Source organism: Esox lucius, chromosome 13 (assembly GCF_011004845.1).
Source record: "Esox lucius isolate fEsoLuc1 chromosome 13, fEsoLuc1.pri, whole genome shotgun sequence".
Classification (NCBI taxonomy): domain Eukaryota; kingdom Metazoa; phylum Chordata; class Actinopteri; order Esociformes; family Esocidae; genus Esox; species Esox lucius.
Window position 1 is genome coordinate 13,345,919 of NC_047581.1, and position 11,245 is coordinate 13,357,163.

The window sequence follows — 11,245 nt, forward strand, 5'->3', positions numbered from 1 at the left end:
ATCCACAGGCTGCGCTGTGGTCATCATTCTGACCAGAGCCAGACCTTTAACCCCTGTATGGAACACCATGTATGGAACACTAGAGCCAGACCTTTAACCCCTGTATGGAACACCATGCATGGAACACTAGAGCCAGACCTTTAACCCCTGTATGGAACACCATGTATGGAACACTAGAGCCAGACCTTTAACCCCTGTATGGAACACCATGTATGGAACACTAGAGCCAGACCTTTAACCCCTGTATGGAACACCATGTATGGAACACTAGAGCCAGACCTGTAACCCCTGTATGCACACCATGTAGCACAACGTCTAGCCTGTCCTCCGCTCTGCTTCCGCCAGCCCAGGCTAACCATGCATACTACCCCACTATTAGATAGACTTGCTCCCCCCAACAGGGATTCAGGTTGAGAGCACCTTGTCCGGCTCTCAGTTTAAAATGGTCAGTTTACTACAAGAGAAGCCAGTCTGCGCTCTTAAATGAGTCTGGTCAATCCTGACCAGTCTCTCAGTCCATGCTGCTGAGAAGCATCCCCATAGCATGATACTGCCACCATGATGCATCTCGGTAGGGATGGTGTTCTTAGGATGTGGAATTGGGCTTTTGTCGAACATAGCACTTAAAAAAGCTCTATTTAGGTCTCATCAAACCATAGAATCACCTTCCACTTGGTCTCAGAAACGCGCACATTCCTTCTGGCAAAGTGTAGCTGAGATTTGATGTATTGACTGTTGCTTTTGAAGAAACTTATTTCGCAAATCCAAATTTGCCTTGAATGTTCCTTCATCTTCATGATGTAGTTTTTGTTAGGTATTGTACAAAAAAACAGTGGGACCCCCCAGAGAAAAGTGAATATAACCAGAAATTATGTGAAACACCTTCTCTGCACATAGGTGGACTCCACGCAACTAATTATGTGACTTCTAAAGACAACAGGTTAAAGATCATTGAGGCGTTTCATAGCCAAGGGGGTTAAAACTTACTGAATCATTTATTTTCTGTTTTATATGTAAATAATTTAGAACAATTTGTAGATGTTTGTTTCACCTTGACATTATGGCCTTTTTTGTGTTGTGTTGACATTTTATCAATTTAGAGTTCATGCAGTAACACAATCAAATGAGGAAAAGTCCAAGGGGGTGAATGCTTGTCACGATACACAAGAACAAACAAACGGCATACATGAAAACAGAACCAAAAGAAACACTTACCAACACGTGTAATGACAAGCAACAATAACTGAAAGTGAGGGGAGCGGAGGAGAAACATTGAAACACATTCTGATGGAATGATTGGGACCTGGTGTGCGTGATTGAAGACCAGTCCGGGATGTACTTGTGAAGCAAAGGACACCAGGAAAAGCGGGAGATGACGTACCATTCCATCACCCCACCGTTACAATGCTTTTTGAGGCACTGTAAAAATAATTCCCATACCATTATTGTTGATATCACAAATAGTATTATGTAATAGACTCGATTTTTAAGCATCACAACATTTTTGAGCACCAAATTTGAAAGTCTTTTGATTTTTTTGTATTAATATTTTGTGGTATCTGTGTTATGCCAGGAGTAACGTTATGTGTACCCCTTCTTTTAATCGTTCCTCAAAAGAACCACTTAAACAACCCCTTTAAAATGAAATTTCGTCAAAAAGTGTATTTGAGGGACAATTAAAAAGGCATTTTAAGAAGCACTTTTAAGGGATCTTGAAAAAAACATGTAGCTGTTTCAATTAGGGAACCCTTGAAAGATCCTCCAAGAAGCTTTTATTTTTAGAGTGTAAATCTCCATTTTATTTTGTTTTGAATGGTTTAAAACAAGAGTTTTTTTTGCATTATAAATCTGCACAAACAAACTCAAAGCCATGCTCAGTTTCTATGGCAGAAGACATGGCTCTTTATAAAATATATTGACAGTCATGAAAATGTAGAATGCTAATGATGCAGATTAGCTAGCCAGTCAGTCAAACCTCATAAAACACAAAAGGGAACATGGTTAGGGATGCGATAAACCAATGTAACATTGAATAGGTTCCAACAAAAGATTATGGATATAACAAGAGACATTATTACGCTTAATTTCGAAAACATATCTCACTATAGCCAGCTAACACAGCGTTAGTCATTTGCTAACAACATCAACTAAATCAAAACAGGAATCGTCCTGAGACCTTCTACTTCCTCAGTCACGTGTCTCAAATGGAGATGAGCGACAGTTTTGAGTCTACACCTGAGTAGCTCCAGGCAGTATGTGCGCGGAAATTCTTCTACATTCTGACGGTGGAAGACTGAAATGCTCACCTGTTAACACTATAATGTATAGTTGACGCAAATCTCGCTATCAAGTGTTGTTTATCTAAATAAAACTCTTATTTTAGAGAGTTTAACAAATTTAAAATTCCAAACTAAAAAAATTTGCATTCTAGACGTCACATTGTTTTTGTGAGTGTTATGTCAAATATTCACTGGTGTAAAGTATGGTGAAAACTCAAGAAAGTCAAACAAAAAAGGAACCAAGAAAGTCTAGTTAGGCCGGCACGCGATGAGATAAAGGTAGCTTCCCTCACTGGACTCGAACCTGTGTCCCCCATGTAAGAGGCTGTGTCTTTAACCACTTCTCCATAATATAAATATGTTGCTAGACACCATTAAGCATTGTGTTAAACTGACTAACATTTCTTATTAAGTTTACTTCCACCCCAAATAGCATCTATGAACAAGCCATCTTAACAGCTTATTAACCATTTATAGACTGACTAGTATATACTAGCAAACTACTTGGAATATTCTAATGCATCATTTGTTTTGTGCTATTTCATTTCAAGGCACAACAACATTCGTTTTTCTTTCATTTATGAATGATATTGATACAATAACTATCATTATAGGTGACAATAAATTATTTTTTCATCACCTATAGAGAATTGTGGAATCGTGGAAACCCCTCCTCTTTTACTGCATGAGGGGTTGTGATCTAATATAGGCTTACAAGCAATATGTCATAAAATGACAATGTTCTTTCTACCCAATGCCAAAATTCATTCAATTGCAGGAAATACACTTTAAAAGTTAACATTTTCTGTTTGCCATCAAGCAATGTTTTGCCTGAGAGGTGTGGGGCCCAAAAAGCTACAGTACATACAGTGGATATAAAAAGTCTACACACCCCTGTGAAAATGCCAGGTTTTTGTGATGTAAAAGAATGACACAAAGATAAATCATGTCAGAACCTTTTCCACTTTTAATGTGACCTATAATGTGAACAATTCAATTGAAAAATGAAAAATAAAACCCTTACAATAAACTGGTTGCATAAGTGTGCACACCCTCTTATAACTGGGGATGTGGCTGTGTACAGAATTAACCAATCACATTCAAACTCATGTTAAATAGAAGTCATTACACACCTGCCATCATTTACAATGACTCTAATTAATCACAAATAAAGTTCAGCTGTTCTAGTAGGATTTTCCTGACATTTTCTTAGTTGCATCTCAGGGCAAAAGCCATGGCCCAAAAGCCTCTGATGCTTCCAAAGCATCAGAGGGATCCCATTGTTGAAAGATATCTGTCAAGAGTAGAGTAGTAAAGAATTTCCAACGCTTTAGATATACCATGGAACACAGTGAAGACAGTCATTATCAAGTGGAGAAAATATGGCACAACAGAGACATTACCAAGAACTGGATGTCCCTCAAAAATGTATGAAAAGATGAGAAGAAAAGGCTTCAGGGAAGCTTCCAAGAGGTCTACAGCAACATTATAGGAACTGCAGGATGTACTGGCTGTGTGCTACATGTGACAACAATCTCCCGTACTCTTCATATGTATGGGCTATGGGGTAGGGTGGCAAGATGGAAGGCTTTCTTACAAAGAAAAACATCCAAGCCGAGTTGATGTTTGCAAAAACAAACATCACATCCCTCAAAAGCACATGGGAAAATGTGTTATGGGCTGATGAAACCAAGGTTGAACCTTTTTGGCCATAATTCCAAAAGGTATGTTTGGCGCAAAAACAACACTGCACTTCAACCAAAGAACACCATACCCACAGTGAAGCATGGTGGTGGCAGCATCATGCTTTGGGGCTGTTTTTCTTCAGCTGGAACCGGGGCCTTAGTCAGAGTGGAGGGAATTATGAACAGTTCCAAATACCAGGCAATTTTGGCACAAAACCTTCAGGTGTCCGTTAGAAAGCTGAGGATGAAGTTCACCTTTCAGCACGACAACGACCCAAAGCACACATCCAAATCCACAAAAGCATGGCTTCATCAGAAGAAGATTAACGTTTTGGAATGGCCCAGCCAGAGTCCAGACCTGAATCCAATTGAACATCGGTTGGGTGATCTGAAGGGGGCTGTGCATAGGAGATGTCCTTACAATCTGACAGATTTGGAGTGCTTTTGCAAAGAAGAGTGGGCAAATATTGCCACGTCAAGATATGCCATACTAATAGACTCTTACCCAAAGTAGAGTGCTGTAATAAAATCAAAATGTGCTTCAACAAAGTATTAGTTTAAGGGTGTGCACACTTATGCAACCAGGTTATTGTGTTTGTTATTATCAGTTTGTTTTTTAATTGAATTGTTCATGTTATAGGTCACATTAAAGGTGGAAAAGGTTCTGACATGATTTATCTTTGACTCATTATTTTACATCACAAGAACCTGGCATTTTAACAGGGGTGTATACTTTTTACATCCACTATACACATATGCACATAAAACACATTTTTGTGTTTTATTTAAATGACAATATGGCATTACAGTCAAAATGATTTAAACAATTTAAAGATCATGGATATGTCGACACATACAAGAAGCACCTCAATGACCACTGACAGAGCAGTCCCTGACTAGTTACCAAACTCACGCAGACAAAAACAAACAACCACACACACAATTATTTGCCTCAGGATTATCTGTTAATAAATCGCCTTATTACATGAGTGCCAATAAATAAGAACAAAATAATGTATCTCCTTGAGCTCTGATTTCAGAATCAGAATCACCATCAATTAGGAGCTAGAAGTCCTGTTTCAAACTACGTTTGAGAATCTCTACAGCCAACACTGTACTGTAGAAGAGTGTAAAACTAAGGACGAAGGTTTAGACATTCCAGACTGTGTGTGTCTTTGCTATTTAACTGTGAAATGACTGAAGTTATTTCCCGTGCTTTCCTAAATCAGTGCATAATGGCTCAGGGAGCAGATGAACTCTTGGTATATCTGAAAGAATGAATGAGCGAGCGACCAGGCGTATCTTTAATAAAAATCGATTTATATAGAATGTTTCATCACTACTCGATCACTGACTTCACTTTGTTTGAAGGGTTAGTGATAAGGAAACCCATTCTAGAGTTAGGGGAAGCCACCTTTTACAGCGGTAACAACTGTCTCCTTTATCAATAGCCTTGCTTGGATTTCTTATGATCCTCAGGAAAGGAATCTCAACTCTACATACCAAGTTCAGTGTTTTACAGCGCCCTGTAAACTCACCCTCCGCCCAAATTCAAACTCAAATTGAAGACATTTACGGCTCCTGGCCGGCCAACGTGTTGAATATCACAGAACCCTGACAAAAGCCTAGGCTCACGCATCTGTGGTGTCACTGTACCCACTGCCTTGATAAACTTTTACTGTACTGCCTTCTTCCCAAAAAGCCTTTATAACCCCCACACCAGCCCCCTTACATCTCAAAGCCAGCTGTTAATTCCCTGCCCGTCCCTTATGGGAGACGCAATGCGTTACGTTGGGCTGTAGGATGCATGAAAAAAACTTCTCTGCTTGCCTAGTTATCATGTACCTAACCCAAACTCTGCCTGGTCATTCCCCCTGACTGGCTAAAGTGGTTCTCCTCTAGCTCATGTATCAAGTGGAGGTTGTAAATACTTTTCTGGGTTTGTTTGGGGGTCATCTGAGACTTGGTCAATATTAAGAGCAACAGCTCCATGAGCTCAAGTCTCTGCAAAAACACATTAGATTTTCAGTGGATTGACTAAAATACACAGACAAATCCTGAGAAATTATACATGACTGGGTTTGTGGTATGTACATTGATCACAGGGTGTGTCCTGTAGTTGCGTATTGTTACGTCCGAGTTGTGTAAGTTCGGAGTAGACCACAGAGCGAAGTGTTGATTCCTGAGGTCTGCTGGTTGCTGTGGCAGCAGTCATTGATCTGATGACCCTCTGCACTCTGTATATTAAGGGGATAAACGGAGGAATGTGTTGCCTGGCAACGACACTACTGTCAGTGCACCGACCAAGGAAGAGCATTCCATTGTCTCAGTCTGAACAGAGCAATGCTGAGACAGTAGCTACATGGTCGTCACTGGGTCACTGTTTGAGTATCTTCAGTCAAGGCATTCTCTATCAGTACAATGAAGAATCAGCAGAGCTCGACGCACATATTGTGGTCTGTATTGTGCACTGAAATAATATATATATATATATATCAAAACAATCGGCTCCCTATGTTCTTCTTGTATTTCATATTAACCTGACATATAATGGCATAATAAAGCCTGCTAGTTGCTGAATCACACTTAAAGCAAATACGTTTCAATCTAATGTCACTATTTCAATGAAGACCTCTTTCTAAAGGGCATCCATCCTTTTGTTCTGTTCCACAATACCCAACCAAGTGATGCTCTCTATGCTTCCTTTCCTATCATTCGTTTCTAGACCCAAAGAAAGAGTCAGATTTCTGTGAAGACTCATTTTAAGTAGTCTTAATAGTAGTCTTAGTTCTGGTCATTTCTTATTGACTTGGAACCACTAGTCCGAACTTGGCTAAATATTTTTTTATTTTGTTATAAAATAAACTCAAATAGAGTGGTAGTCGTACAGTCCTGAGAAAGTGGTGTTGACAACAGATTGGTAGAGTTGAAACATGGGAGTAGAGTTGTAACATGGGAGTAGAGTTATAACATGGGAGTAGAGTTGTAACATGGGAGTAGAGTTATAACATGGGAGTAGAGTTGTAACATGGGAGTAGAGTTATAACATGGGAGTAGAGTTGTAACATGGGAGTAGAGTTATAACGTGGGAGTAGAGTTGTAACATGGGAGTAGAGTTATAACGTGGGAGTAGAGTTGTAACATGGGAGTAGAGTTATAAAATGGGAGTAGAGTTGTAACATGGGAGTAGAGTTATAAAATGGGAGTAGAGTTGTAACATGGGAGTAGAGTTGTAACATGGGAGTAGAGTTGTAACATGGGAGTAGAGTAATAATGCTTTATGGTAAAAAAAAACAGACATGATGAATCACATCTGCCTGCTGTGCCCGTCTTCCTGCTCTCTGCTACCCCCTCCTCTACTGTACTCTTCAAGAATCATTCAGCAGCACCACAGGGGTCGTATCCTGTCCTTCCTCAATCTCCACCCACAACACAGCTTGCCCCCCTCCCCCAGGGAAAGCCCTATGGCCCCTTGCCCACCACCCCCGGCCACTGTCACAGTGGAGGGCTGACAAAGCACTCTCTTTGACCGGATCGGCAGAAATCTGCCAGGCACTTCACCTCCCTGAGGCTAAAGCACATCCAAATCACACAAACATATTTTACAATTTAACTTAATATGAACACAATTACATTAAAACAGACCTGTTCCATTGATTAGAGAGATAAAGGCCAAAGTAGAAGTCTTGACACTTTCGATCAATGGAAATCCAGTCAATTCAGATCAATGGCAATTGAATTTCTCTTGGAATTAATTTAGAGTTAAGCCAAGCTATTAGATGAGCAGTAAGTGATGAGAATATTTCTGCCTTCTTCACTTCTGCTACATCAACGGTGATGTTAGCGGTGACTGTAGATACTTTCTTATAGCATGCCACCGGGCACTTCAATCAAATGGTAGAGTATCATTAAGAGATTTGTTGCTATACTGGATTGCAATATTGTGTTACATTTAGTGTTACATTTGTAGTTGGCTAAGTGATAGGGTATTAATCAATGTGGATATAATTTTTTTTTAAGTATGTTTTAATAGACATTATGCTCATGGGATGTGGATGCAATAATAGTATGCATTAAAAGGTATTTTATGTATTTGAGAATAAATATCCATGGATATGAAATTTAACAGCTATACATTATCCAGACCTTTATTTCTTTACAGTAATAAAGTATAAAACGTATAGGTTATTTCATATAAACTGATGAAGAAACTAAAACCTAGATTAAATTAACTTCCCATGATATAGGAAGTGCTTCGTTAACAGAATGCTTGACATTTGCATAATGAAAAAGTTAAATAATTGGAAAACGATTTGTGAATGTTTTCCAAATTGTAGACTAGTATTACAAATAATCAATCAAATAAACAATTGTGATTTAATTTAAATTATTGCAACTTTATTAAATTACAAACTATATTATAATGTATATGATCAGTTGGTTTTTATGTATTATAACCTTTTTTATCATTAAGTAAAATATTTAAATGGAAATGTAATTACAATTTAAAACGAATGTAAATCAAAGAGAGCAGAATTAGTCCTAATCTAGCTGCATGGTAATCTCTTTGGTAGGCTTTTTCTGTGCCTACATGTTGTCATTGAAATCATGTTAGCACTCCAAAAAACGAATTTTCATGCACAAAAATTATCGAAATCTATCAGACATGTCACTGATTAAATGTTCAGTATAATCTGTAAATTCTATATGTTTAACTAAGGCTAGAAAGTCAATATATTTCTGCGACTGTATACTGGCCTCATGCTTCCAAAATAACGTGCATGTATACTAGAAAAAATTACGGAATTTACAAAGTAAATTGCTAATTGCGATAAGACATTTTCAAAGACTATTCCACGTCAATGGGAAGGCCACTTAGGAATTTTAATCCTCGAAATGACAATAAATCTTGACACCCACACGGGGGCACGATACGCGGCTCTGGCGCCTGGAGTGGAGACAGAGTTGTCGCTAACCTGAAACAACGATACACAGCATTTGTTGTTGGTCAACATGCTATTATTGCTTTCGTGTACGAGATAAATCGTTGTTGAAACGAAATATAACCGCATATGGGACATATCCTAATGCAGTCTTTCCTTGAAGAATAGCGATTTGTGTCCCCAATATGTAGCCACGACAGGAGATCACATGTGGTGCCATTACTGATGTCTTTCTCACCCACATGTAGCCTACAGCACATAGATATACACACTATTTAATTGCTCCGAATTCAATATATTCAATATAATTCAAACCATGCCAAATATGTGCAGGCCTAGGCAACATATATTTTTAGAATTGGTACACAACAGATAAATCCAAGCTAAATTGGTCAAATTGTTATACCAATCAATGTGATTAATTGAATTGTTACAGCGCAATGCCTTTTCTCTCAGTCTCTCTCCCGCTTTGGCTGCCTTTTCGTCGTAATTTACATGTTTTGTGGTGGTAATAGACAACATAGGATTTTGTTACTAAACCCATTAGCTTCGGGGCGTTCTCCAAGTTCAAAAGTTCACCTTTTACGATCTCCAAAAGACCGCTGACTACTCACGTCCAAATAAAAACATTCCTACCTCGGTTCTCAGCAAAAGACACTCAAATCCATCACAGTTGGACATATTCAAGAATCCAAAATACTGACAAATGAAAGACATTTAGGTCTATATTTAGCAAGCAAAACATAGTATCAGGTTCATTCCAATTAGTAATGTTTGTTTAACCATATAAAACCAGAAGAAGAATATGTACACGGGGTGATAATGCTACTATAAATTTAAAGGAACATTTCGATGTTAAGGGGAATAGATATCCATGCCACAGTTTTTGCCAATTACTTCACATGATTTTTAACAGGCAAAGATTCCCATGAACAAAACTTGATTTTTAACTGACTAGACAATATGCACAGGAATCGAATCTAATCTAATCACCTAAGCAGCCTGCTGTTTGCATTTATTAATTCCACAATGGAATTGTAGCAAGTAAAAGGGCACCTACCGTCGGACTTAGTGTTGTTTCTCTCTGGGTAATCGAACCCATTCGTCCTCTTCTCTATCTCCATCCTCCTTCATGAAAGCTGCATGCGCGCCTATTTATCAACCGGAGGCTTGTTAACACTATTTTAAATTAGATAACGCAGTACGCTCTCTTTGCTGCAGAAGAGCTCCTGTCTTCACTGGACGGACCACGGCCCCATGCTTTTTGGTGTCAGTAGTTGGAATAACAGTTCTTCCACACCCCTATACCTACAAATCCTTCACCCTGAAAATTAGCCTACGTGACGCACGCGCAACAGCAGGCATTCTGGGTTATGTAGGGTTTGACCGTTTGTGATGTTGCGTCACATCATAACACACAACTCCGTTTAAGATACGTTTATAATGTGTTTATGAACATGCAATGGGATTTAATATCACGCTAAAGTCGCCCAGGGTGACCGAGTGAAACTATAAAATAATGGCCATAACAACAAAAAGTGTTTGACTATTGTGGTTGAGCCGGGTGATTCATGGGGAAAAGTCAGCAAGTTTTTATCATGGCTGTAATGATTATTTCTGATATAATTTGGATTTTTGTACACATTCTTTAATGGTTCTAATTTCTATTGCAGTTGCCTGGTTTTTCTTCCTTACGCGCAAATCAGAATACCCGAGAGGGTTAAAGCTACAGGTGAATGATAAGATTGTTGCTAGATTGCAAAAGCCTCTGAGACATTTACAAAAACTGAAAACGCAAAGCACATGGTAACATTGTCAAAGCAGGTGGAAATAAAGATAATAATAATAACAACAACAAGTTTTACACATTACCCAGTTCTTTGTAATGGAAATAATTAGTTTTTCTGTGACATAATGCATATAAAAGCATTTTGTATCTGTCATATGTGTATGTTATTTATATGGTTTATGTATTTATCCTCTCCGGAATGCCAGAAATGAAGTTCCTCCTTCAGTAATAGCTAAGTCCTGTACCTAGCCTATATAGATACATTCACCTAAAAACAAAATATACACGACCGTAAACATGACCATTTTCATTTTAGTGTAGATTGCTCTGTAGGTCTGTTTCGAGCTTACGTGGAGTGTATAAGGGACAATCAGTTTAATTCACTGTAAATGGGAAGGAACTGTGGTAGGTCGGATAAGATACAAATAAATGGTTAATCTGTATAAACTGTAACATGCACACATGACATTTACAAATGCTCGCAAGATCAGATAATCGCAGGCGCAAAATTTAGTATAAAACCATACCGTGATTTTTTTTGCATTTACA

At 38.5% G+C, this 11,245-nt stretch overlaps 1 protein-coding gene across 1 annotated transcript in view; it reads right to left on the minus strand.

The window, feature by feature from the left end:
• Window positions 1-10,190, minus strand: part of nr6a1a (nuclear receptor subfamily 6, group A, member 1a) — a 95,514-nt gene extending 85,324 nt beyond the window's left edge. Inside the window, exon 1 of the mRNA XM_010876206.4 lies at window positions 9,968-10,190. Within this exon, the coding sequence (XP_010874508.1) occupies window positions 9,968-10,031 (64 nt within the window). The 5' untranslated portion in view covers window positions 10,032-10,190. The remainder of the gene's footprint in view (window positions 1-9,967) is intronic.
• Window positions 10,191-11,245: the final 1,055 nt, after the last annotated feature.